Source organism: Caenorhabditis elegans, chromosome I, assembly GCF_000002985.6.
Source record: "Caenorhabditis elegans chromosome I".
Taxonomy (NCBI): Eukaryota; Metazoa; Nematoda; class Chromadorea; order Rhabditida; family Rhabditidae; genus Caenorhabditis; species Caenorhabditis elegans.
In genome coordinates this window covers 11,808,294-11,836,036 of record NC_003279.8, presented here as the reverse complement: position 1 = coordinate 11,836,036, position 27,743 = coordinate 11,808,294, and the positions used below count along the sequence as shown (strand labels likewise).

General features: G+C 35.0%; 6 protein-coding genes and 2 pseudogenes across 11 annotated transcripts; 4 read left to right on the top strand and 4 right to left on the bottom strand.

Annotated features, from left to right (window-relative positions):
* The first annotated feature begins 2,853 nt into the window (after positions 1-2,853).
* On the top strand, positions 2,854-5,052 carry Y47H9C.1 (CUB_2 domain-containing protein). Its single transcript, NM_060605.2, has 6 exons — positions 2,854-3,073; positions 3,578-3,735; positions 3,779-4,114; positions 4,160-4,296; positions 4,660-4,855; positions 4,909-5,052. Exons 1-6 carry the CDS (start codon positions 2,871-2,873, stop codon positions 5,010-5,012), a joined length of 1,134 nt encoding a protein of 377 aa, NP_493006.1. The 5' UTR covers positions 2,854-2,870; the 3' UTR covers positions 5,013-5,052.
* Positions 5,053-7,577: 2,525 nt separating this feature from the next.
* Positions 7,578-8,488, top strand: T02G6.7 (annotated as a pseudogene). Its single transcript has 4 exons — positions 7,578-7,787; positions 7,832-7,970; positions 8,019-8,197; positions 8,246-8,488. Coding segments are annotated over exons 1-4 (771 nt in total).
* A 1,761-nt stretch (positions 8,489-10,249) lies between these two features.
* Positions 10,250-11,061, top strand: T02G6.10 (annotated as a pseudogene). The gene is made up of 3 exons: positions 10,250-10,314; positions 10,362-10,551; positions 10,603-11,061. Coding segments are annotated over exons 1-3 (714 nt in total).
* Positions 11,062-13,390: 2,329 nt separating this feature from the next.
* T02G6.11 (F-box domain-containing protein) lies at positions 13,391-15,375 on the bottom strand. The gene is made up of 3 exons (NM_001377645.2): positions 15,270-15,375; positions 14,014-14,787; positions 13,391-13,604 (listed from the first exon to the last, which is right to left on the bottom strand). The coding sequence occupies exons 1-3, from the start codon at positions 15,347-15,349 to the stop codon at positions 13,448-13,450; spliced, it is 1,011 nt and encodes a 336-aa protein (NP_001364663.1). The 5' UTR covers positions 15,350-15,375; the 3' UTR covers positions 13,391-13,447.
* Positions 15,376-15,985: 610 nt separating this feature from the next.
* Positions 15,986-16,498, bottom strand: T02G6.6 (SKICH domain-containing protein; the record flags this gene model as incomplete). The annotated part of the gene is made up of 3 exons (NM_060603.4): positions 15,986-16,114; positions 16,228-16,362; positions 16,412-16,498. 3 exons carry the CDS (start codon positions 16,496-16,498, stop codon positions 16,007-16,009), a joined length of 330 nt encoding a protein of 109 aa, NP_493004.2. The 3' UTR covers positions 15,986-16,006.
* A 258-nt stretch (positions 16,499-16,756) lies between these two features.
* Positions 16,757-20,129, bottom strand: T02G6.5 (the record flags this gene model as incomplete). Of its 4 annotated transcripts, none has more annotated exons than NM_001264802.3 (7): positions 16,757-16,930; positions 17,055-17,314; positions 17,365-17,680; positions 17,849-18,103; positions 18,153-18,229; positions 18,280-18,342; positions 19,871-20,129. In NM_001264802.3, 7 exons carry the CDS (start codon positions 20,120-20,122, stop codon positions 16,804-16,806), a joined length of 1,350 nt encoding a protein of 449 aa, NP_001251731.1. The 4 variants fall into 4 exon arrangements, with proteins under 4 accessions (NP_001251731.1, NP_001379215.1, NP_001251732.1 ...); NM_001392952.1 differs by lacking the exon at positions 19,871-20,129 and adding an exon at positions 18,731-19,780 and having other exon boundaries at positions 16,760-16,930; NM_001264803.2 differs by lacking the exon at positions 19,871-20,129 and adding an exon at positions 19,494-19,788 and having other exon boundaries at positions 16,763-16,930.
* Positions 20,130-21,585: 1,456 nt separating this feature from the next.
* T02G6.3 (Stm1_N domain-containing protein) lies at positions 21,586-22,258 on the bottom strand (the record flags this gene model as incomplete). Its single annotated transcript, NM_060601.2, has 3 exons — positions 21,586-21,853; positions 21,901-22,189; positions 22,236-22,258. The coding sequence occupies 3 exons, from the start codon at positions 22,256-22,258 to the stop codon at positions 21,683-21,685; spliced, it is 483 nt and encodes a 160-aa protein (NP_493002.1). The 3' UTR covers positions 21,586-21,682.
* A 2,512-nt stretch (positions 22,259-24,770) lies between these two features.
* T02G6.4 (RNase III domain-containing protein) lies at positions 24,771-26,905 on the top strand (the record flags this gene model as incomplete). The annotated part of the gene is made up of 5 exons (NM_060600.3): positions 24,771-24,822; positions 25,363-25,440; positions 26,197-26,292; positions 26,691-26,769; positions 26,829-26,905. The coding sequence occupies 5 exons, from the start codon at positions 24,771-24,773 to the stop codon at positions 26,884-26,886; spliced, it is 363 nt and encodes a 120-aa protein (NP_493001.2). The 3' UTR covers positions 26,887-26,905.
* Positions 26,906-27,743: the final 838 nt, after the last annotated feature.

Here is a 27,743-nt window from a genome sequence, read left to right as displayed (position 1 = left end):
TAAAAAAGAACTGAACAAAAGTATGAAAAGTTTCAAGTTATACGTTTTTTAACTTTTCTGCAAAAGTTTTTACGAAAAAAATTCTAAAAAATTTTTTGACCACCATTTTCACCAATTTTTTTTTCAAACGACGATCAAACAAAATCTAATGTCAATTTTGTAAATTTTCATGTTAAAAGCTTCCATTTGACCTCTTGCCATGGTCCCGTTCGCTTTTGGGCCCCACGACGAAAACTACAGTAACCCAGAAGTTTTCGCGGTGGGACCAGAACCTAACATGGTTGGGGAGTCAAATGAAAGGACAAGCTGAACACAAAAAAGAGACGATTCAAAACTAGTTTGAAATTGGAATTGTTTTTTGAAAAAAATTGGGTTTAAAAAATTTCTGAATAAATTTAAAGGCTATATTTCTCTTGAAATTACGAATTTCAAAATTTTGTTTAAAAATAAATAAGAACTTTCATAGAAAAACTAAATGTTCAAAAAAGAAAACATTTTTGAAAATTCTCTTGGAAAATGCCCGTTACTACAGGTTTGTTTGTCATTCCCACACATAAAATGAAGAAACCACACCTGCAGTGTTCAAATAAACATCAAAAATTGGAAAAAATTCTAACAAATGTGACGTGGCAAAATTGACCAAAAAATCTGATTTATTTTGGCTGAAAAATCCCTTTTACACCCTAAGTTAATTGTTTTTGAACATGCTTAAGTTTTTGAAAAATTAAAAAAAAAAATTATTGGAGTTAATTTAATTCGGAATTTCAAATTACATTGGAACCAGGGCTGTACGGCATTTTTTTGGCAAACGCTCATAACATCTTTTAAATTAATATACAAGTGTATGAACCAGTTGTTCTACCCAAAAATAAAAATCATTTTTGTTGAAATGCTTGAAAAAGTCCTCAAATAGTGCCGTTAAAAGGTTTTCAGCAAACTCCAACTTTCAGGCACTATTTGAGGACGTTTTCAAACTTTTTTACAAAAATGCGTGTTATTTTCGGATAGAACAATTCTTTTTCTACATTTCTATACTCATTTTAGATCAAAAAAGTTGGATTATCATGTTGAAATACGTCAGTTTCATGCTTTTACCGAAGAAATGCCGCTCATTCCTGATTGGAACTGATTGAATATTTTCTAATTTTTTTTCAGAAATTAAAACACAATATATTATTTGTTTAGATCCCAGTGTCCGCTCGACGGGAGTATCCCACTAATTCGTAGCCACAGGTTCTCGCCAATTGCTCGAAACTGTATCCAGAATTGATTCGAATCAGCACTGAAGAATCCACAAAAAATCTTAATACTCATCGCGTCATCCAAACAAGCAGCTCCCTGAATTCGCAGACTTTTCAGATCCTCTAGAACTTTCTGACGTAGGTGCATTCTCAGCAAGTGGCATCTTCATTATTTGAAGCAAATCGGTCCAAGAAACTATTTTCCGTGAGAAATGGTGACACTGAAGAAGAAATTTAGTTAGAATAGAAGCTTGTTTTAGAATCGCCGGGGTGCAGTCCAACTCCATGCCATGCCGTCCGGAAGTTCCAAGATTTTTTGTGCATTTATTACTCAAACTTGTAAGCATTCCATTGAAAAACAATGCATTGGAATTTGAAGATGCTCAACCACAGGTGCTCAAGCAAACCTCCAAGAATTTTACATATTATTTTTTACATGCGACTTTCTATAGAAAATTGTAGTCCCTCTTCACCAATTTCCGTAAAATCGTAGTTCAATTGTTGTAAAGTAGAAAAATAAAGTATAGAATTTGTTTCTTGCCATTCGAAGGAGCATTATTGCCGACAAGGCGCTTGTTCCTGACGAATCCTCCAGTTAAATCTGAAATTTATGAAGTTATTAGCAAATTGAATAGAGGATTTTTAGATGTCTTTGTCCATTCGGTAGTCATCTTCCGGGGCTGGTGTAGCAAAATCATCAGGATCGTCGCATTTTCTTCTTGACAGCTCGAGAAAAGACGTGGAACTCTGAAACTAAAAGTTTCTCAAATACCCAACTAATTGTTAAAACTAACCTTTCATCACAAGACGCACCAGTTTTTGAATTGAAAAAAAAAGTTAGAACTGATTTATCGATTGATTTGATTGAATGGGAAAATATCAAAACAAGTAGGAGTGTATAGTTCACGCGGTTAACTTTGATATTTTAATTTTTTTTGAGCGGTAAAAACATACTTAAACTATTTTAACGCCACTATAAAATTCAGAAGAATTCAAATTTCGACTTTAAATATGCCAACAACTCGTACAGAATTGCACTGCGACAACTGGCTCCAAAACTGTTTTTTACATTTTCTGGCTAAACTCATCTTTTTTTGTCTCATTTGTTGTTGATGGTAAAACACAAATTTCCAAAAAAAACACACATTTTAGTCACTTTTTGAAAATTGAGCAATTAATTTTGCAAAAAATGTGCAAGAATTTTTTTTTTCATTTACCTTCAAAATTTTTTTGTAAAATTTTCAAAAAGCTGTTAAAGTTTTTGAATTTTCTTTAAAATTTATTGATTTTTAAAAAATGTTTCTTCAAAAATTAGGGATGTTTTTTTTGTGCTTTTGCATTTTGTTTTACTGTGTTTTATTATAAAACTCATCATTATTATGCACTCTTGGCTAGAAATTGATAACAAAACTGAAAGACTGTACTTAACAGCTACAAAAATCACTTTTGTTGAGTTATTTGTTAGCTCTGACCATGAGTAATTTCTAGTCTTATCACTTTTTGTTGAAAAAACTTAGCTTTGATAGTTTGATCTACGCCCAACCCCCTCAATGGCCAGGAACTACTTAAAAGCGCCTTTGCACATACACAATTTGTGGCTAGGAAACTTTTTTTTTTTTTTTTGAAAAAATGAAGCTTTCCACTGCATTCCTAACTTTTTCTGCAGTTTTTCTGTATGGCTCCGCTCAACAGCTACTCTATTTGAATTCCTTCAAGGGAATGCGTGTGAACAATGATATGTATGAATGGTGTAACATTTATATCTCAGCTCAATCGGATGATACATCTTTTTTGGCTAGTGTATATATAGTCACCGCTAAAAATTCTAAATCGTAAGTTTAAAAAAAAAATTTCTTCAGAAACAAAAATCCCTATTCCGAAAAATATTCAATGAAACATATTCTAACCTTATTATTATGGTAACGCAAAATTCTGAGAATGCGTATTGCACAACATATTTGACGCGCAAAATACATTACTTAAATGACTTCTGTAGTGATTTTATCAATTTACGGGCGATATTTAATTATCCTTCGTTTTTTTAATATTCTATCGATACATAAATAATATAATTCATTTCAAAAATTGAGCCCGTAAATCGACACACGGAGCTACAGTGGTCATTTAAAGAATTACTGTAGTTTTCGCTACGATATATTTTGCGCGTCAAATACGTTGTGTAATACGCATTCTTAAAATTTTGTGCTTCCGTAATAACTTGATCTACACGGCAAAATCTATTTAAAAGCGACTTCATGGGAGCCCTAACTCCACCTATAAACAGTTAATATTTTTTGAAATGCTAAACAAAACTAACACATTTGACAAAAATTCAGGCTCTTAAACATCATGCAGGACAATCTTCAAAACACCGGAGAAATCCAAGGCTACCCTGTTGACCCACCTGCGTATCTCACAACATCCTTGAGTGATAATGAAATGAAACAACTCAACGGAGTGATTTATCTCAGCTCTGCAGGACAACGTGTTGACAGTGAGTTTGGTCAGAAAATTTCGGCCAAAAATCGATATTTCAGGTACCTTCCACGTGTATGATATTTACCAGGCTCGTAAAATGAACATCATAGCAAATGGATATTCTACATTTTTATTCCTTAATTCAAATATGCAAACGAAACCATCTAGATCATCAATTATCAGTGACTGGAATCAAATTAAAGGCTCGTCCGGATTACTGTACGCTGGTTTCCCACTAGACAGCAAAGTGAATGTCTATCCAATCTTCTCGAATCCAATAACAATTCAAAATTCCGAGGTGCTTTTCCCTAATGTGGAGACGTTCTCATTGAGTCTGGCGGCATTCTATATTACAACGAATAACGGTTTCAGTTTTAAAATAAAGCCAGGATATTGTAAGTGAGGAAAAACTGGATCAGTTTGAAGAAATTGTATTGTAGACAACATCAATGGAACTAATACAACATCCGTATATAGCACAACCGGATTTTACATGAAGCCCGCCGGTGAAGATGATAGTACCATAGTTGTTAATATTGAAAATGATATTCGATGTTCGGGAACTTCTGGAGCAAGTGTAAGTTTTTAATAAGGGCTCTGCTTCGTCATATTAGTAGTAGATAATACGAGTTTTGTCAAAATCCTTGTTTTTTGCCAAATATGAAACATCTTAGCTAGTAAGAAGTTAGTAAGTAGTTAGTAAGTGGGCCATCCTTCAACATAAAAATGCCCGCCTCAAAGTTAGTAAGTATGTAGTAAGTACATAGTTAGTAAGTAGGTAACAGTAAAATGTACTACTCAAAGTTATTTAAATTTTGCAATAGAAAACTTTAAAATATGTAGATTTTGGGTGAAGTTGTGTTCTAGATTAAGTAGTGAAAGCATCGGTTGAAATTTCCGAGTCTCAAAAAATCCACCAGCAACAAAAGTTTAAATTCAGGTTGTCGGACATTTCCCTACTGGAGGAAACGTTACTGTAGGCTTTTATAATGGTATGGCAAAGTATGAACAATCAGCACCGCCCGAAGACTACCCATCCTACAATCCATGGACCATCCCATTTATTGGACAGCATTTCAAAGTTTCATCAACAAACGGAACGGCTGGACAGTACTATGTACAATATTTTGTAAACCGTGGGTTTTTCTAAGTACAAATAAGCAAAAATTTGACCTGCTTGAGTTTTCAGAAAGGCCACCAAGACAAACAACGCCACCTGAGACAACAACAAAATCAGCTGGAGCCGTTAAATTGTTCACATCTGTTGTTACTTTGTTAATGTATTGGTTGTAATTGTTCGATGTTAAATTGAAAATAAAACTCATTTATTCATTTTGTATCAATTATTTATGTTACGACGACCGTCGTATAAATATAATTTTGATCTACTACTAACAAACATAGAAGTTTCGTGTGGTGTTTATGCGGCCTCTGTTGATATAGTGTGATCTACATTCTTCCCGCTTGCTCTGTTGTTCGCCCCTGTGCATGACGTAATTTTGAATGTGTGCCATTTTAACCCCAATCACGTGGTGTCAGAAAGTCTCATCGCGGTTTGATCTACAAAAAATGCGGGAATTTTTTACCAGAAAAATTGTGACGTCAGCACACTCTTTACCATGCGAAATCAGTTGAAAAGTCTGCGTCTCTTCTCCCGCATTTTTCGTAGATCAAAGCGAAATGGGACTTTCTGACTCCACGTGCCCAATGCCTAGCCATTGAGCGGTTAAAGCCGGAGCCTGTCATCGTCATTATTGTCCTGCCTACACCGTTTGCAAATGGGGTGCCCAAATTACTCACACAAAAATATGTACACTTGTCGAAATTTTAAACAAGAATTTGTAACGTTATTTATTCAACTTTTCAAACTACGGATCCTAACTGCAAAATTCAGGTCGGCATTTATTAGTACCAGTCGCTAACTGATCAGGTTCTGAAGTTACGCCAATTGGCACAAAACCAAATTTTTTTAAAACAAAATCGACCGTATACAACTATACTTTTTTGAAAACTGACTGTGAGGCATCACATAAGAAATCACAGCAGAAAGCAAAAACCTTATCAGTTAAAAGATCAAAGAAGCAAAACACAGTGCCGATTGTGTGCATCAATGTTATCGGAGGAATTTTAAGAATTGTGAAATATATTTGGTAGAGTGTACCCAACTCTAAGACCTTTGCCGGCTTAAAGGTGGGGTACCAAAATCTGGGAAATATTTTCAAATGACTCCAAATTTTCCCCTGATAACGAATATCTATGAGAAAAAAACCCAAAAAGTTTCCCTGATTTTATATCAGGGGTGTGCGGCAAATTTGCCGATTTGCCGAATTCGGCAAATTTAAAAAAACCAGCAATTGCCGATTTGCCGAGCTCGGCAATTTTCAAAAAAGTAGATTTGCCGAATTTGCCGAGCTCGGCAAATTTCGAAATTTGCCGCACACGTCAAAAATTTGACAGTACAATTTTGACTAAAACTATTGATTTTTTAGCCAAAAATTTAGTAAAATGACACAAAATTGAGCTATTTTGATGCTTAAACAGACATACTACGCGGAACTTATTCAGAAACCAGATGTTAAGAATTCAGTAGTTTTGGTGCTCCAAAAAACATTTAAAAAAATCAAAATTTTCCGAGTTTGTTAAGCACGGCAAATTTGCCGAATTTGCCGTGCTCGGCAAATATTGAAAAAAGAGATTTGCCGAATTTGCCGAGCTCGGCAAATTTTGAAAAACCAGGAATAGCCGATTTGCCGAGCTCGGCAATTTTTTCCATTTGCCGCACACCCCTGTTTTATATCCCAGCTTGAAATCGCGATTTTCATTTGTGCACCCGTGAGATTTTTCAAATGCGCGCCGAAGTAAATTATGCAGATTATCCTTGGAGCGCGTTTGCCTTATTTAATTTTATTTATATATTTTTGTTTATTTCAGTTTATCAGCTATTTCCATTCATTTTTGTCTTATTTTATCGATTTTTTTCTGCATAAAAATGAATGAAAATAGCTGAAAAACTGAAAGAAGTAAAAAATATATAAGGAAAATTAAATGGCAAATGCACTCAAAGGAAAACTTATTTCGGCGCGCATTTGATATTCGCGATTTCAAGCTCAAATATAAAATCAGGGACATTTTTTTCACTGAGATATTCGGAATCAGAGACAAACTTGGAGTCATTTGATAGTATTTCTCAGATTTGAATATTCATTTGGATATGATAACTAGATGTGATCATCGAATGTTGCTTAACCTATAATTGCCGATGTGCATAATCTCTTAAGATATAAAATCTCAGTTCATATTTTTCAACTACCGATTCGCGGTCTGACTGTTTCAGTTAAAGACAATAGTCCGGCAGATCGGCTCAATTACACAGTGTCGCCATATGTTTTTAAAAAGTATCTCGATTATTGGAAAACATTTTATAAACATAGTAGAGTTGAGGACAACAACTTTCGTGTTTCAGTAATTTCCGACAAACTTCAATCCCTCACAGCATATCCTTTTTAAGTGGTAAACGGAAGTTAAACTTTTTTGCTATTCCAAATATTATTTCCTTCCTCTAGTCGAAATACAAATGTATTTGGCAAATACATGCATATTATTATTCGCATTGCCATGGCTCCAGACGCCGATTCGAAAACATACATTGTTTTGAAAAATCTCAATCTTTCATTTGTGTTTTCATTTCTTCGCACACAATGATGTTTTTAAAATGTTCTCTATTTATCATTGTAATGTCCGTACAAATTGCGGTAAGGTATGATTTTCAAGTCAACAACTAACACTAGTTCAAATTTTTTGTTGTGGGTCTTTCTAAATTTCAATAAACTTAATTCACTTCAGAATTCCTCGTACTCGATGATGGTTGCATGGGGTCGACCAACTTTTAGTCTTACGAATGATCTACTTCCTTCCATCACCTGGAAGACCTGTGTCTCTCGATGCTTCTCTGCGTTGTACTGTGTTCTAGCAACTGGAAATGACAACGTTTGTGCGTTATAAGAGTATTATACTGTGTGGACTGTAAAACAGCAAAACTCTACAGGTGGATTACTAGTTGCCATAAAAGTAAGGAATTGAAAACGAGCATTTTTAAAGATCTGCGATTTTAGGTAAACAATACAAACAACAAATGCCCTTCGGATCCACTTGATTTGTTCCCGATGAAGATGGAAAGCCCCTTGATAAACTTTCTAGACTTCAAGTATAATATTACATTTGACGGTGAAATATGGAACTTCAAATATAATTGTAGGTTTATTCAAACTTTCATAATGATATATATCTTTACTTGCACAGCTAAATCAAATGGTGGATTAGCCCTTCCGTACATGAGTCGAATTCCGAAAACACAGTTTAACGAGGGGCAAAGTATATTTCTGTCAGCGATCCCATTAATTAGCCAGTGGTCGTTGAATTTGGTTGCACCTAATGGAGACCTCCTTTTTCATTTCAATCCACGTCCCAATGCTAAATTTGTAAGTTTTTACTGGATTAATTATTAATAAAGCTTAAAAGATTTCCAGGTGGTCCGCGCAACACTGCTTGACGGTGTGTGGGGAGCATCTGAAGAGGACGGCGGATGGCCGTTCACGCCAAATTCTCAATTTAATATGACAATTGTGAATCAAGTAGCCGCTCTGCAAATTCATATCAATCAAGTGTTTTTTACAAGCTACACACATCGGACTTCAAGCCCTTTTGAAGATTATGTCAAACTATGGATTCAAGGAGATATTCAAATTCTTAATGTAACCATGTCGAGTTAAAGAGGTTGTACTCTATCAATTCTACCTAATCATGTAATATCGTAATTCTTAACGTTGACTTATATGCATAAAAAGATTACGTTATGTATTATGCGATTGTATTTTTTTTCAAAATTACGCGGTTTAAAAGTGTAGTATTAGGTGGAGTAGCGCTAGTGGGGATTTTGTCTAAATCCACTCATAATGTTCAAAAACCACTGAATATCATAATAAAACCCTCAACAAAATTTTAGATTTTTCAATGCCAAAATTTTGAAAAATATCAACTTTTAAGGAAATACAGAATAATGCCGCTTGTTCCGACGCCTAAAATGTTTTAATATGTACAAATAATTAAAACAAAATTAAAGTATCTGAATGTAGCAAAGAACATGTTTTTGGTCGAATTCCAAAATTATGAGTGGCAAAAACTGAGTAATTACCACTTTTTGACAGTAAATAAAAAAAATTCAAAATTTTTTGAAAAGCTCTATTACGATATTTGGCCATTTTGGGACCATAGTAGTGGTTTTTAACAATTTCCCCACTGGCGCTACTATAGACGGTTACCATGTCTGAAAATCGCGAAAATTGCTAAAATGACAATTACTATCATGCTCATAGTGACGACATTACATGGTGAATATGCTTTCTTTTTTAGTGAGAATGATCCACGTTAGCCAACAGAACAGCGGATGACTATCTTGTAGAAATGAGAACAAGGGAAACTTGAATTATTGTTTGGAGGGGAAATATAGGGGACTTGACACGGGGTTCTGGTCTTCCTCACTGCATTTTTCGCGCTCCAATGACAATCTCCTGCCGGACAACGCGTGGGAAAGTCGTGTACTCTACACGGACAAATACATTTAGTTTTACAACTAAAACCGAGTCGCGACGCGACACGCAACGCGCCGTAAATCTACCCCAGATAGGGCCGAGCCACAATGGCCTTGTTCGGCAAATTCTTCCATTTCAATTTATGAGGGAAGCCAGAAACTTGTAATAGTTGACGACAATGTAGAGAAAAATGCGATGTGTACCCCTGATAATCGGGAATTTGAAGTTAGCTTCGGCAAAGACGATAATGATGAACTTTTGAAAATCAGGAAATTAGAGAACTGATTTGAAGTGTTTTTTTATCATTTTTTTTCAAATTTGAAATAAAATTCTGTACTATTTTGATGCATATCTACTTATCTATTATAGGAACACTAAATTCTGAGAATGAATCAAGTGAAATCAAGTATCAACCGCGGAGACACCGAGAAGTTGCCAACATTTGAGGTTTTAGCTAAAAATATACTATTTTTTCCAAAACTTTGAGCGGACATAACTTTTTTTATTGAAACTTTTTCAGCACGTCTCATTACAAAATTTGGTAGTTTTGGACTATTTTGGGTCTAAGGAAGCAAAGTTCCGAATTTCGGTACTCCACAAACCAATTTTTTTTGGGAAACAGCTCAAAAAGTCTTTGCAAGTCTGCCAATCTTTAAATCGATAAAAACAGTACACCGAGGTAGTGGGAACCCAAATGTTTGGTAAGTGACGTCATCAATTGATAGCAAATTTATAGTGTTCTGTCCTCCTCCTAGTGGCCCCTATCTCTGCGTCTCTCCTTGTTGCACATTGCCTCAATTGTAAAATCTCTGGCACACCTTGCCCACCAACCTTACTCATTCTTCTCTCCATGTCGCCTTGTGTTCGGTGACCCTTCTTCTATTTTTCCAATTTTTTGAATTATTCTTCTCCTGAATACTGCCAGAATGTATTTTTTCGGATCATTCAAAATCTCTTGATATTGGTTGGGCTTCTCGAAAAGGGCGGGATGTGACTGAAATTGAATGGTGAGTTACTCTAAAGTAAAACAGTTCAATTTAATCAAAGTTTACAGATCGCAACAACTAAGACAACTGACAGCTTGTTCCTTACATGTATGGTGGAAGGTATAGTATTGCTGGCGGATGGTTGGCAAGCCTATTGGCATGCCTTCCACAGTCTGCGTCTCTCCACCTAGTGGAGCGGCGGAATAAAATTGCAAATAAGTGTTGATTTTAAAGATCAGAAAACAATAATGTAGGCACGTAGGTTTATCATTTTTCAAATAACTTTTTATGTTAATTTATAAAATTTAGCCAAGGGAGAAAATCTGTCAAAACAGATTCCAAAGATTCCCAAACAAGGGAACAAAACGCTGTTCAAAGCAAAGTTCCACAGAAGCTTTACGGTTGCAGACGAACCGAAAAGCCCATCATGTGCTTATTGCACCAGCAAACATCTGTCTGACAGATGTGGGATCATCAAAGATCCGAAAGCCCGAAAAGCTCACCTGGAGAATAACAATCGATGTCTGCTCTGCCTCAAGAAGAAAGAAGAACTCCACGAGTGCCAGAAGAAGAGATGTCACTACTGTCACAGGACAAATCACCACTCATCTTGGTGTCTTCAAGCTCCACTATCAGATGTCCACTAATTGCCGGGGAGTGTTTGCAACGTACCTTTATCAACCCATTTTCCCCCGCCTTCACTGTTTTCTAATGTCATATTGCTCTTTCCACTTTCTCCATCTCTCTCACCAATGTGTGACCTCTTGACTCCGCCTCCCGAGGCAGGAGTATAAATACGCGCCCTTCCGAAGGGACGGGCACAGTTATCGTCCCCATTGTTCTACCAAAAATTTCTTATTTTCCCCAATCTTCAGTTCTTGTGCTCCTATTCCAATCTATTGTTATTTTCAACTTACTTCAATAAAGTTACTCCCGAGACATTCGGAGAGGCTATAACACCAGCTGTACCTTCGTTTACTAGTGGAGCGGCGCTAAGAGTAGGAGAGGGCAGTCTGGGTGAGGGCAACCTCGAGAGATAACGGTTGAGCCCGACTCGCATATTATCCTACTTCTATTGTATCTAACTTACTCTACTGTTTCTTATTATATCTTTCTTATATAAATTTTTATATATTCTACTATTGGACCTAGAACCTGGCCTCGGTCCCTAACCATACGAGAGTGGAATAAAGAGATCCACACCAGGGGTGTGCGGCAAATTTGCCGATTTGCCGAAAATTGCCGACTTGCCGATTTGCCGATTTCGGCAAATTTTAAAAAACCAGCAATTGCCGATTTGCCGAGCTCGGCAAATTTCAAAAAAGTAAATTTGCCGAATTTGCCAAGCTCGGCAAATTTCGAAATTTGCCGCACACGTCAAAAATTTGACAGTACAATTTTGACTAAAACTTTTGATTTTTTAGCCAAAAATTTAGTAAAATGACACAAAATTGAGCTATTTTGATGCTTAAACAGAAATACTACGCGGAACTTATTCAGAAACCAGATGTGTGTTAAGAATTCAGTAGTTTTGGTGCTCCAAAAAACATAAAAAATATCAAATTTTTATATCAAATTTTCCGAGAAAATATCAAATTTTCCGAGTTTGTTAAGCACGGCAAATTTGCCGAATTTGCCGTGCTCGGCAAATATTGAAAAAAGAGATTTGCCGAATTTGCCGAGCTCGGCAAATTTTGAAAAACCAGCAATTGCCGATTTGCCGAGCTCGGCAATTTTTTCCATTTGCCGCACACCCCTGATCCACACTAATAGGCAGGAGCGGAGCACCCCGCCTACAGTATCAAGTCATTTGCTCAATACATCACTACATTGCATGGATTCGCCTCTCAAACAATTTGTGGATGAGACTCAGAAATTAGAAACAACTTTCAAGTCCTATTAATTTGATTAAAATGTTCATCCTTCTCCAAATAAATTTTTTATTGATTTTATATATAAACTGTCTAAAAGGAACATTGAAATGTGTTATAATTTCTAACCGGCTCCGCTGAAGAATTAAAAATAGGAACAGCTGGAAATTAGATTCCAGCTTTATTCGAAAAGTACGAAAAAATATTGCAAGTATTTTTGAAGTAAATGCACTGAGCCCTGGCAAAAAAAGTAAAGTGTCACTTGAAAAATGTAGGGTGACATTGGTTTACAGGATTTTATCAGTATCACATATTTTACTTGTGAGTTTATGTTTTTAGTGGAAGGTACATCCCAGGATGCCAAACAAAATTTAATAATAGTCTTTATGTGGTTGTGATGTTTGTATTGAATATCATTTCTGTTCCAAAGCTCCGTCATGTGTGCTGTCATTGCCTTTTGTTGAAATTAGAATATCCTGTGCTTTTGTAAAATCAGGCATTTTGCAGTACACTCTTTGAAGTTCCAAGTCAATTATTTTTGTGGCCGGATCAGAGCATGCTACCCTTGGAAACTTGCATGTATCGTCCGCACATCGAGCTTCTTGTGTTGAAAGCCCACTAAATAACATTTTTGTTATCTTATAGAGTACAAAGTTTTGCTCCGGTGTTTTTTTTTTAGAAATGTGAACTATGTATGCAGAACTGGACAAAAACACGGGAATCGCTGTATTGCATGGCATTCCAAAATTTGATAATACACATAGTATTTAATTTTATCAATTACCTGCACTGACACCCCCTCGGCAAACATTCTCTGTACTGATCGATTCTTCCGAACAATCCACAGGTATCATTACACACGGCTCCTGTTACATTTGCCCAGGCTGTCCAAGTTCCAGCACAAGGAGTTGATACTATGAGAAATTGGGTTTATGTAGAATAGGTTTAAGAAAACTTACATAAGTTGTGCACAACTAAGCAAGATTCCGGATTAGGAATTAGAAAAGAAAATATAATAATGTAAAATAATATCATTGAAATTTAACAGGAGAAGTTATGAGAACCATCTCTATGCAACAGGGTCAGTGGTGGCAAAAATTGAATATTCATGACGTCACAAATTTTCAAGAAATATTTTCCCGCCTTTATTGGAGCGATGGGACAGCCTGACACCACGTGCCGTCTCGCATCCGTAGAGGTAGTATTTAAGGAATTGATAAAGCATATATAAGTTTATTTAGAATATCTTTTAAAAATATAAAAATCATGACAAAATAGACTGTTCAACTTGTTATATCAGCCGGCCACACCATCAAGCTAACTTTTTTGCAGTCTCGAAATATGGTTGCCCGTCTTCCATCCACTGATCTTTGAATATCACATTTCTTCGTTTCACACATAGACATAAAATCCGAATCCGGGTGTGCAGGTCTGTGTGAGCTGTAAATTTTAAATTTTTGGCTTTCTGTTTGAACTATGTAGTTTGAACTACAGGGACCTCTTAAAATTATTTGCCGATATTGCCGATATTACCGAGTTCGGCAAATTTCAAAAAAGTAGATTTTCCGCACACACCAAAAATTTGTCAATACAATTTTGACCTAAAAACTATTGATTTTGGTTCTGACAATTGACTGAAATGACACAAAATTTAGTTATTTTGATGTTTAAGCAGACACACTACACGGAACTTGTTCAGAAACCAGAGTAGTCTTGGTGCTCCAAAAAATCAAACTTTTCGGAGCACGGCAAGTTTGCCAAATTTGCCGCCGTGCTCACAAATTCGGAGATCTGCCGCATACCCCTGACATGTACCCACCTCTTATTAAAAACTTTTAGAAATGCTAACCTTAGATCAACCATCTCGATTCCTTCTAAAAGCTTGTGAGTATCATAAAATCCTTGATCGGCGGTGAACACTTCCAGATGCTCCATTCCACCACTTATCCAGTGTTTGAAAAGTTCGTTGATTTTTTTGCAAGTTATGGAACAATTTTTGTATACCTCCAATCTTTTGACTTCCATTTTGAATAGATTCGATATTTCTCCAAAATTCATTAAACTAATTTTCACACAGCTTTGCGTTAAAACAGGTAGTTGGATTTGTTTTCTGTGGTATACATTATCAATTTTATACTGACTCAGTTGGAGAATATCAGTGGTGACACGGTTTTGTAGAAAAGTCAGCTTATGGAAGTCTTCTCCATTTGTCGGGCTAAACTCTACAAAAGAAAAATGAGTGGTGAAATTCCATACAAAAAAATGTGACAAATCAAAGTTTTTTGAACACTCCAGGCGTAACTCATAATCCTCCACACGCAACAATTCCAGAAGAATTGAGGAGCACTTGTGCATGATAATGCTACTATCTTCATTTACACTTCCGATACAAAAAATGTCTAAAGATGCTCTACGACGTCGAACTGAAAATTGGAGTTGAGAAACATTCGAAGTATGACAATTTTCAAGCGGTTTGAAGCAAATCCGGTCGGTAAATCCGTCGAATTTTAGAACAATTTGAATTTCAGTTTTCAGAATGTTCCAAGACAAGGTATGGGCTGTGATCTTCCTATACTGACGGATTGCTTTCCGGAATTTGTGAGATTTGAGACCAAGTTCCAATCTGCAAAGTAAAGCATCTTAAGGGTTCGAACAAACATACACCAAATTTATCTAAAAATTCTGGTGTCAGGTTGTCCCATAGCTCCACAGAGCACAAAAATGGCGGAAGCATTTTTTTTTTAATTTTTGTGACGTCACAGCTCATTTTGAATAATTGTTTGTCAATTTAATTTATTCAATTTAATTCAATTTAATTTCCCAAAAATCGACGCTTAAATTGAAAAAAATTATTCGAAATGCGCTGGGACGTCACAAAAATTAAAAAAAAATGTTTCCGCCATTTTTGTGTGCAGTGGAACTATGGGACAACCGGACACTACGTGCTATTCAACATTTTTGCACTGGTTTGTTGCCAGAGCATACATTTTCAGGCTATTTTTTCAGGCTTAGTTTTCAGACTTGCTTTATATGACATAGTTTTTAGGCTCAGGCTCTTAACTACAGTTCAAAAATCAATTTTCGGGCTTCAAAACAAATACTCACGTATCGTCAATCTTGAGGCATGGAAGGATTTTCCGGAGAACGGTGCACGGAAGGTTGAGTAGTTGAAATGGAATTTGCATTGTTTTTTGAATAAAATTATATTCTGAAAAATAACTAGCCTGACAGAATAAAAAAGGAGAAGAGCAAAAAATTAGGCAAAAGGTGACACTGTGACAAAACACCCAAAGTGATACACTATATTGTCGCAGAGCACCCGTCATAAAAGTAGGTGGTCGTTTGGAGTAATCGAGCCTGATGAGCGGCTCACTAAGAGATTTCCCACTGTGTTTATAGGTCAGTAGACGGCTCAGAAGAAAAAGAGCACAACAGACGTCAGAACATTGTAGAATAAGTGTTTTTTGATTGCTGTAATATAAATTGGCAATATACGAACAGATCGAAAAAAAATCTATAAGTTGCCGATAAAGTTGTGAAAATTCACAAGAATACATGCCCTCAGCGACAGATACCTTTTTACTGTGTAGTCGGGCTTGACATGTGCAAAAAAAAGACTAACTGTAACTGAATTCTGCAGGAATTTTGAGAATTTGGGGATAGTTCAGCAAATTGCTCCCAGGAGCGCGGATCGAGCAATTTACCAACCAGGAAAAAAACCTGGCAGGTAGAAAACATTGCGTTGATATTACATCACATTCCACTTAAATGGTCAGTTCAAAAAATTTTTAACAAAGTTTATTAAACCGATATCACTTAAATTCTCTTAAAACCACAGCTGATTAACATCTCGGCACATGCATTTCCACGTGAAGCAACATACTCTGTTCAAACGTGGGATTGACTTGTGGGGCCAATCCAGATTGTCGACTGTATACTTCACAATACATCTGAAACTAATTCTAATAAAAAACGAGATTCTACATATACACATACATATACATATACATAAAACTGAAACTAATTTGAAATTAAATTCGAAAACTGAGATTAAACAACTAACAGTATCTGTGTTAATTTTCATCCAATAGACAAGGTACTGTGCATTAGTAATTTGAAGGAATCTGGTGTAACATCCATCATTCCACGTGAGAGGGTGGGAAACAAATGATTCATCATATTTGAATAAGATTGGGGTCTGGAATTTCATATACTTCAGTTGGAGGCTCTACAAATATATAACTTACAGCATTGTTGGTAACGTACTTGCTGAGTGCTGAGTAGTGTTCATCTTGCGACCGCCTATTACTGACATCGGTGAAGTTGAAGCTCATTGGAACTTGAGTGGAAATAGTCTACAACTGGTATCCTACATACTTAATGCGGTAGTGGCTTACCGGAAAGATGCACAATAGTTTGACAAGAAAAACACTGACGAAAATCATTGAAAAATGAAATATATCGTTTTTGAGAATATTATTGTCGTTTCCGACTGAATGATGTAAAAAATGTTGTGCAAAAGCTTTTGAATTCATGGAAACGCGCGCCGTTCGAAACACTTTATGAGATGTTTCTAGTGGTGGTTAAGAGAATAGTGAGGTCGTGTCAAAGTCTTTATCCTGTAGTGAGCTAACTTATTCTACAAAGAAGAGTGAGGCCAAACAAGAAAATCGACAAATGAATTATGGTCCAATAAAGTTGCAATTCGTCCGTCACTTCTCACAATATCCATTCCATTTTCACAATCCAGTTGTTCGAGTCCGTCTCTGAATTTAAAAAGGTTATTCGGACAATTTTTTTTGCTAGAATATAGTAACACAGTGATACAAAGTCTAGTCAGATCTTGTCAGACGTAGCCAGGCCTAGTCAACCTTAAAAACAAAATCTCACCTAAAAACTTGTGGACGTCTTCTTGGGTGCCAAGCATAATTCACAATTCCCCTTAACATTTTTGCATCAGGATTGGCGTTGACTCGGATTCTTCTCAAATTCGGCATCTTCCCGGCTAACCAATAATGAATCAAACGATTGATATCCAATGACTTGAGGATATGATGTTGCAGAATTATCACTTCACAGTTCATGTTCATCACGTCTTGGAGGGTGAAGCTCAAAGCATTCCAGATTTCTAATTGGGGAATGTTGAATAGCTGAAAATGAATTAAAGTGACTACGATTAAATTTAGCCTTAAAAACTTACGATTTCCTTATTGAAACTTGAACTGAACATGCATTCAATCGATAGTTTTCCGCTTAAATTGATTCTATCCAACAAGATATTCACTTCATCATTACGGAGGGAAAAATCAGGTCCGAAAATCTCCACATCATGACAGTTATCCAACATTTGATGACTCAAAATTGACTTATAATCTCCAAATAGAGAGTTGTGGTGAATCAATAAATCCAGCTCATCCACTATGACCGATTGATTGATAAAGTTCAACAAATGATGAAGCTCTTCAGAATTGGCGTAGGGAATGCTGCGGAACTTTTCTTGCTCTTTTTGATGTTCACTGGAAAATTTAATTATTTTTACAAAATATTCTAATCGGACCTAGTAGGATTGAGTAAAACCTAGCCGGATATAGTCAGTCCTAGCCAGACCAAGATACACCTAGTCAGATCTAGTTAGACTTAGTTAGACCTAGGCAGAGCCGGCCCTTAATTGCCAAAAAATTTACCAAAACGTTCGAATCCAATAGTTAAAATTTGCAGATGAAAACATCCCTTCGTTCTTTCCATACACCCTTTTTATCGAGCTGTATATGAAGTCCAAGTCAGCTTTTGATTCGATAACATAAACTTGACGTAAGGGATCTTCAGTGATAAGATTATTGTCATGAAGTTTCGGGTCCGAAATCATCAGCTTATAAATCTTCCGATTCACTTTTTTCGTTTTCAGACAGGTGTTGGAGGAAGTTCTAGACAGCTGTAACCTGAAAAAGTTACATTTTTTAAATGGAAATATTCTAGGTAAAAATTTACATGTCACAAATATCCATTTGTAGAACTATTTTGCGATATGCCGGATATGGTAGGTTGTGCAAATTGAATGGTTTCTTCTGGAATCAAATATAGATGTTTAGGGGTCTTGAATGGAGAAAGGTCTTACGTAAAGACGGAATATTTTCACCCAAAGTTTGTGTTGCAGATGGCATAGTGTCCGGAATAGTATCTGAAGTTTTAGTTATAAAAAAGGTAAGTGGAGGAAAACGTATTGCTCCTAATAAATTTTAATAGAGCCCCCAGTTTTGCAATGTACACACTTCTAACTTCTAGAGTCTCTTACAACAATTCAATTTAAAAAAAAATTATTTTAGGCATGTGTAAGCCATATTATAAGATATGTACGCGCAAAAAAAAAACATCAAAAAAGGGAGTTTGCCCAGAACTTTTTAAAGTATTCTTGAATTGTCTAAAACTCCTGTTCCGACTGATCTGATGGAACAAGTTTAAAAACTATAGATTATAGCATGTTTTTAGTGAAAAAATTTTCCGAAGATCAATATAAAATATTTACAAAAATATTGAAAGTGTGGTATCAAAAAAAGAAGCAAACTTACATCTAAATACTCATCCAGACAATCATTTAGAAAAACTTCTATAAAGTGATGGAGCACAAGTCTCATGATAATTTGGTCGAAGAAAAAACAGGGAAGAAAACTTTTTTTCGGTAAAAAAGAGCAACAAATCCACATGTGAAGATTGCTAACAAGAATTTCAATGTCACTTTGAAAAATCTTAATTTTGTGCAACAGGCGGCTAGAAAACGAAGACAATCCATTTTCAGACTAGTGAAAGAGTGAAGGACAGAATCATAGGAGAATAAGAGCAGATGTTACTTGACCTAGTGCTCTTCCCGCGTCGGGAAAAGGGAATTCCTGTCAGATCGATCAATAATTGCCTACTGAATTTTTAAAAATAAGTTATAGTTACTTACATCTGAATACTCATCCAAAATAATATTTGAAAAAATTTCAAGCACCAATACGATAGAATGCGTTAAGGCAACAATATCGATAGTGGTTTTTTGCAGGAAAAAATAATTGGCTGAAATATTAAATAGACCGCAAAGTTTGAGTAAAGATTTTATATAAAATGTGACAGCTATTATTATAGTCATTACTACTAACAAAGGTTTCAATGCCATTTTAGAAATGTTCAATGGGATAGAGTGGGGTACGAAATTAAGGAGTGAGGAGAGTTTTGTCCATGAGACACGTTTTTCGATCAATAAAATTAGCGGGACTAGCAGTATAACCGATGTACTCTTAGATAAAACTATAATTAATCGGATAATTTCTAGTAAAAAATATAAAAACTTACATCCAAAAACTCGTCCAAAAGACTATTAGACAAAACTTCATCCATTGCTTCAAATAAAATAGTCTTGAAAACTACGTCAGAGATTAACAATTGAAAGGTTTTAAAATACGTGTAATCGTGTGAACAGAACACTTTTCCTGGCATTTTGAAGAAAATTACAATAAAAGCTGTCATGATAGTTGCTAACATCAAAAATTTAACTGCTATTTTGAAAATTTTCAATTTGGAGCAACTATCGGCTAGAGAATTAGGAGGTCTCTCCATTTTCAAACAGGTGGGGAGGGGGAATAGCTAGAATAAATGTGCAAGGAGAGCAGAGGTATACTCTTTTTGTGGCCTGAGCCGTTTATGGATCGATATTGGAAATAACAACTTACATATAGGTACTCATCCAAAATGGAGTTGTTGTCCCATTCTTCACTAACAACACCCAAACTTGGAGTGTATGTCATAGCAAGTCTAATGAACATGAACATTGTCAAATTTTCCACGTCCATGGTTTGACGGAAGGTGTTTGAAAAAGCGGTATAGAATATAGAGAATAGAATATATTTACATAGCTTTTTGAAACCTTTATATCCAGTAAGACTAGAAGAAAAGAAATTTATAGCCGTCCGGAAGGAAGACATTTGAGTGACACTCTTGGTGGCGAGGCCACTGCCATACACGGGCTGTAAACAGTTTTTCTTCCCGCCGCCCGCTCGCACCCTCATTTTTTTAGTGGAATATTTCGATTGGTATTGTGGGAAGAATACAAGAATACAAGTCTAGATTTTCTACGCAGTGGTGGGCGGCAATTCTACGAAATGATCTATTGCACCATGTCTTATTTTGGCTAAAAATTCGAGAAAGTCCTCAAAAATGGCCTGAAAGTTGCCAACAGGGGTGCGCGGCAATTCTAGAAAATGAGACGGTTTCAACTAAAATTTAGTGATACAATATAGAAAAAGATTTGCTTTATTTAAAAATAACGTTTATTTGACTTAAAACTACCAAGAAAATGTTTAAAAAATTGTCCAAATGTTGAAAATTGCAGGTGAAAATTGCCGTCATTTTTTCGGCAATTTTCAACATTCAGACTACTTTTGAAGATTTTTCCAATTTTTTTAAACTAAAATAAAATTTACTTTCAAATAAAGCAAATATTTTTATATATTGTATCATTAAATTTTAATGAAAAATATTGGGGCAACATTCCCAACCGTCTCATTTTTTAGAGTTGCCGCGCACCCCTGTTGGCAATGTTCAAGCCATTTTTGAGCATTTTCTCAAACTTTTCAGCTATGGATTTCAAAAATAATGTTATTTTCAGATAAACCAAGAGATTTTCTATATTTTGTCACTGAATTTGAACGAAAAATGCTGGAACAACATGTCGGGCGATTCTGCGAAATGGTCTATTGAACCATGTTGTTTTAACATTTTTCGTTGAAAATTATGCCAAAATATAGATAATAACTTGATTTATATGAAAATACAATTTATTTTGGCTGAAAAATTGAAAAAAAATACTTAAAAATGGCCTGGAAGTTGCCAAGTTCGATAATCGAAAATTGGCAATTTTTTGGCCATTTTGAGCACTTTTCCAATTTTCAGCTATTATAAAAATAATGTTATTTTCAAATACATCAAGAGATTTTCTATATTTTTTCACTAAATTTGAATAAAAAATGCTGAACCTACGTGCCGCAATAGATCATTTTGTAAAATCGCCGAAAATATTTGAAAATCGTAAATTAAAAAAAAAAAAACTTACATACAAGTACCCATCCAGAATCAAATTAAATTCTAGTTGTGCAGTAATAATCAATACACTTATAAATAAGGTCTCGCAAGACCATCTAGGAATACATGCAATTAACTCTAGAACAGAATATTTTTTAAAAAAATCTTTTGTTTTTAAATCAATATTCCAAAATCCTACAAAGCATAAGAACTTAAAAATTCAGTTTTTAAGTAATTTTTTTGGCATTCGAAAAAAAATTACTACTAAAAAAACTTGACAAAAATTGCTGAAAACCTGGAAAACTAGGAAAAGCGAGAGGATGCCACAAGGCGTTCTCCATTTCATAACCACATCAAAAAATCAACCTGAAACTGACAAAACACAGATTTTATTCAAAGAAAAGAATAAATAAAATCCAATTAGCTTCATTGTATCAAATCACGAACCAGTCAACCATCCCCAATCACTTCAACTTCCCCTCTCCGATGACCTTATTCTTCTTGCTCTTCCTATTCTCGTCCAAATCCTTCATCCAATCATCCGTCAGCTCTTCCTCAAAATCCTTCAGCGCCCGCTCATGGAAATCCTGGCCGGCCTGTCGGATCTTGCTCTTCTCGGGTACAGTTACCTGAACCTGAAATAACTATATATATAGTTGCAAAACAGGCCTCACAATCTTACATTTCCCTTCTTCACAGGCACGGGCTCCTCCATTGTTGCTTGAGTCTTGTCAGGACTAATCGTGATATCAAAGCCTTTTCCACCTTGACGCTTAGGCACTGCCTTCGGCTTCAGCTGCGGCCTAGTAGACTGCTCGAAGGTCTCATCCAGAGTCTGAGTCTTTTGCTCAATTAGGAAGTCGGACAGCTTCTTGCTTTTCCCCCTTTTGCCTGTTCCCGGCTTCTTCTTTTTCTTTTTTGATGGATCCTTGGGTGCTGGTGGTACTGGAGCAACTTTTTTCGATGCGAGTCTGGAAGAAAAGGTGTTATGCTCAATTGAAAAAAATCAAAATTAACCTGGTTAAGAAATTTTCTACCATGAAGAAAGATATATAATTTTCTTGCGTTGCGTTTTTCTCGCTCCATCGCAACGTGACACGCAACACGGCACGCTACGCGACACGCAACGCTGGTGGGTGAAGAGCCTAATAGCCGTACTTAAAGTGCCCCCTATGAGCAGAGATGTGCAAGAGTCGACAAGATATTTCTATTACGTCATTACGGTACGCTATACTGAATGGTGACTTGTCAGATGGTTTGTCAGACGGAATTTTTTCTTTCGCCAATTGCATTTTTCTCTTTTCTTTGTCGGAATAGTCTGCGTATACGGTCTATCAACATCTCACAATTTTCATGTTTTTTTCCCCAAATACAAAATGAAATTCAAAGTTGCGAACCTATGAATCTCGTTCCAATTTCAATCGATACCTAGTTGCCTCTTGAAATTCATTTTTCTACTCAACACATTTTCAATACATTTTTATCTTAAACCTTTCTCCAATTTTTCATCCTCTCATTTTCAGGTAATTTTGATTTCCAAATAAAATCTCCTCTCTCTTGCAAGTCGGTTTTTAAAATTAAATTAAATAGTTATCAATTGATTGTAATTTCAGATTGCCTTCTAGGCTGCTTGGATTCGCGGCCCCTTTTTTATTTTTTTCAAATTATGTTAGTTTCAAGCCCTCCCTCTCCCATCAAAATTTTATCTAATTTACAGACTTTATTCTGGATGCTTGGTGGGCCTCCTCAAGCTTCTTCTGATCTTTTGCAACTTTGACTTTTTTGTGGAAACATTCGTTTTAGTGAGGAGAAAATGTAAGTCTGAAAATTCAAAACAAATTTTTCATAGATGAAATTGAAAGAAATTTTTGAAGACTTACAAAAGTACCGAAATCTGGGAAATATTTTCAAATGACTCCGAATTTTCCCCTGATTCCGAATATCTATGTGAAAAAATTCAAAAAAATGTCCCTGATTTTATATTTTTGAGCTTGAAATCGCGATTTTCATATGCGTCCCCATGAGATTTTTCAAATGCGCGCCAAAATAAATTATCGGATTTTTAATTGAAAAATATATTCTTTCGTTCTAATTGAACATTTTATTAGCATAAGAATGAATGAAAATAGCTGAAAAACCGAAAAAAAGTAAAAATTTATGGGGAAAATTAAATGAAGCAAACGCGCTCCAAGGATAACTTATTTCGGCGAGCATTTGAAAAATTTCATGGGTGCACAAATGAACATCGCGTTTAAATACAAATTCAGGGAATTTTTTTGAATTTTTTCACGTAGATATTCGGAATATTTCCCAAAAATTTCGGAACTCCACCTTTAATCCGGGAATTTTTTGGATAACTCATATATGATACAACTTATGCTTCCAATTTTTTAGGGGATTCAAACTTTTGCAACAACTGTAAAAAATTCAAAACGGCAAGGAATTATCAGAATATTGGAAAAGAACTGACGGAGAGATGAAACGGACAAAGCCGTTGAAAGATTAGGAATGAAAATGGATCACACAGTCAAAACCAGGAATCCTTATGACAATGTTGGATTTTTTGGATGAAACTGCCACAAATACTGAAGAAAACCGGAAAAGACGATTTTAAGAAAGTTGGAAAAAGTATGAAAACCTGGGAAATCTGACCGAACAACGCTTCGACTTACCAACTCTAATAATTTTTTTATACTTGGTATTTTCTGAAAAATAAATGATTTTTAAGATTTAATGTTTCAAAGTTTCAATTTTTCTGTTCTAATAACAGGGTTGAATCAAATTAAATTCCCCTTTTTATACCTGCCTGTATTTTTCTTTAGTTTATTTTTTATACATATGTTATCCAGAGTTTCAGGGTGAAAACCAACGGGCGTCTGTGTGATGCCCATCAATTTTTTTTTTCAACTTTGTAAGTTTTTCAAAAAAAATTTATAGATTAAAACTCACTTCATTTTCAAAAATGCCTTATTGACGACTTGGAGAGCTGTCTAGAATTTGATTTTATCGATTTTTTGAGGAACAATTGCAGATGCTCCAAATTGGAAATCATGGAAGAGGTATGTTTTTGGTAAAATGACGTATGTTAACTTAACGATTTTTTTAAAGTTTTAGCGAATTTTATTACTTTTCAACTACAGAAATATGTCTGAAAAATTTTACAAGCTGTCTTTTTACGTCTCATTTTTAAGAAAAAAAAATCCAGCAAAACTAAGTAGTATAAATTATGAAGTGCTACGGGGATAGAATTAGCTTTGTCATAAATTTCGTTAAAAATTTCATAATTTTCATATTAAAAAAATCCCAAAATATACATTTTGTCGCTAAAAAACAAATAAGAAATAGTCATAAAATTGTATAAACTATTCACAAATTTTAGGAAAAACTGTGTAAAAAAATTTTTATTTACAATGTGAAGATTTTTCTAGATTTGGGAATGCAATTTTTTAAGTCTGGGCATGAAAAAATGGTTCTAAATTTTTTTTCAGTGGGATCGCTTTCATATTTCATGGTATTGTAGAAACGGCTCGCATCATAACTAATTTTGCCATGATGACAATGGACAAGTTGAATGCCGTAGGAGCAACCTGTTTTGATGAATTGGGTAAAAAAAATACACGGAAGGACGAAAAACTTGTTGGCGAAAGAATATCTTGTTGAACATGTTACCAATTCACGGCAAGCAAGAGAAGGACTATTGTCAAACTACCGCAAAACGGCGCAATCTGTTCAAAACGTGATTGCTCGCGTCAAACAGCGAAATAAGTAAGCAATTTAGTATTAGAAAGTTCAAGCCGAAATGTGATTTTTTAAAAGTTCTATTAGGTAACATATTTCAGTCAGAAACATTTTTCTGAAAACTTAATTTTTGAATTTTTTGCCAAAATTTTTTAAAGTTTGGTGCTCCGTCAAAATATGTATATCTGAAAAAATATAATTTGGCAAGAAATTCACAATTTCACTTCAATTTTAATTTCTCAAAAATAATTTTGAACACTTCTGGAAACTTCTGTAAAACACTAACAGCTCAAACTGACTGGCAAACAGAATTCGATACGTTTTGAAAAATTACTCGTTAAAAAATTAACTAGTACTGTAAATAAAATATATAAATTTTAAGATTGACTGTTCCATTTATTTTCAGATGATACCATTGATGGAATTCTTTACATTGCTCAAATCGCTGAAAATTGCGAAACAATTTCTGCTGAAGATCATGAAAGTAAAAATTTGAAAAAAACTTCATACTGGAAAAATCTTGTCTTGAAAAATCAACACGATCAATAAGATCTGATTTGAAACAAATTCAAATGTACACTGTAAATAAAGTATATGAATTCAACATTTAATGTTCTAAAATTGCTATTTTCTGTTATTTTCAAAGGGTTGCATTAAAATTCCCCTCTTTATATCTGCCTTTTTTCTTGGAATTTATTCTTTTTAATCCAGAATTTCAGGCGGTAAAACCAATGGGCGTCAGTGTGATGCCCTCCAATTTTTTTCAAACTTTGTAAGTTTTTATTAGACACAGTTATAAGACTAAATTCGATAAAATTTCAGATTTGAAATGCTTTGAAGACTGCTTGAAAAGCCGGTCAAGACAGGATTTTTTCAATTTTTATTCCGAGGTGAGTGAGAAAACGTACCCTCGGAAAACTTTCATGTAAAAATTTCCATATTTGGCAAAAATTCATTTAAAAAACTGAAATTTGCACATTTTTCTGTTAAAACCATTTTTTGTGCAATTATTTTGATATGGGCCCATAGGATTGACGCGCCAAGTTTTTGAAAAAAAATATAAATTCAAGAAAACTTGGAAATTTTGAGATGCTCAATTTTAATATGACAATAACTTTAAACGAAAATTTAAAACAGTTTTTCAATTTTGAGAAAGCCGAGAACGCCTACAAGAAAGGCTCACACGAGGCGGGGACCCACAAAAGGGAACTATGCCCATCATCAATTTTCCAATTTTCAGGACAATCACATTTACAGGCTCACAGGCTGGAGCTGCACCTATTTGGAGATGCCAGCGCCGCAGCATGTGGAGCTGTTGCATACCTACGACGTGTTGGTTTAGAATCGAATGGATCAACTTTTGTACACATCTCAAGAAAACATTAACCATCCCACAAGCCAAATTACTAGCAATTGAAAAATTCGCTAGCACATGAATAAAGAACTCGATTGGAGAATTAGTGGAATAGTTATCTGGACCGATTCCATGTGTTCATTGGACTAATAAAGAAAAGTTATAATTTAATTTTTCCTGTTTGGTATTTTCTGTTCTACTCAGGGTTGAATTGACTTCCCCTCCTTATATCTGCTCATTTTTACCTTGAATTTTACCCTTCTAATTCAGAATTTCAGGGCAAAACCAATGGGCGTCAGTGTGATGCCCTTCAATTTTTTTTTTAACTTTGTAAGTTTTTCCTAGAAACAATTATAAGTCTAAATTCAATACATTTTCAGACTACAACAACTACTCAAATGCTTTGAAGATTGCTTGGAGAACCGGTCAAGATTTGATTTTTCTCGAGTTGTTTTTCAGGTGAGTGAGAAAACGTACCTCTCAAAAAACTTTCATGTTGAAAATACTTCTATTAACAGCTTCATGGCACTGAAATATCTTCTCTGGCTGGAACACAAGTACTCGGAAGCTCAATAATCACCTTTGTTTAAAGAAATTATATCTCTCTCAATGTGCACTTTTTTGAAAAAAATGGCTTAATTTGAACTTCCATGTTTTCTTAAACTGGGTCCAATTTTACCCTGCCCTGTAATTATCTACTTATAGTTAGTTTCTTAAAATTATCTTTTTTCTTAAACTATATTTCCAGGGTGATAGCCGACCTTCTGGTGGATGGTCTTGATTGATTTTTGTTGATTTTTCTCAACTTTTCTTGGAGTTACTAGATTAATTATTGTTTTCCGGAGAGTAAGTTAATTAATCAAGTTTTTTTAGAGGGGTCCCTAAAATTTTTGATTGCAGAAAACTGGAAAACGTTAACAGAACATGGTTTGGAGGAGCTAGATAAAATTGCTAACTACCTTACCGTTCATCAATTTTATCTATCGTCCGTGAAGAAACGAGCAAATATATTGCTCCGGTTTGACTATTATGAAAAAGTAAGTATTATACAGACTCTCCAAAAGTTTAAAATTTGTATTTAGAATGTGCAAAACGAATTCGAAGCAGATTTGCTGTCAAAATCATGAATCATTAATTCTGTCCAATATGCCAGCAGCAAATCGGAGTTGCTCTCAATTACCAACAAACAAAAATTGGCGAGCAGTCAAGTATGAATACCAAAGCATAGGTTGAAAATTTAAGTTAATTTTAGGAATTTGTATTATTCAGGCTATGGACTCTTGACCTATGAAACTGTCGTGTTGGAGAATGCGGAAATTTTTTGCAAAGTTCAATTTCTCTTAAAATTATTTATTTTATTAAAATTCTTCTTGATTCTCATTATTATTACCGTAAATCAATAAATCTATTTCACTCCTGTTCCCAAAATCCAC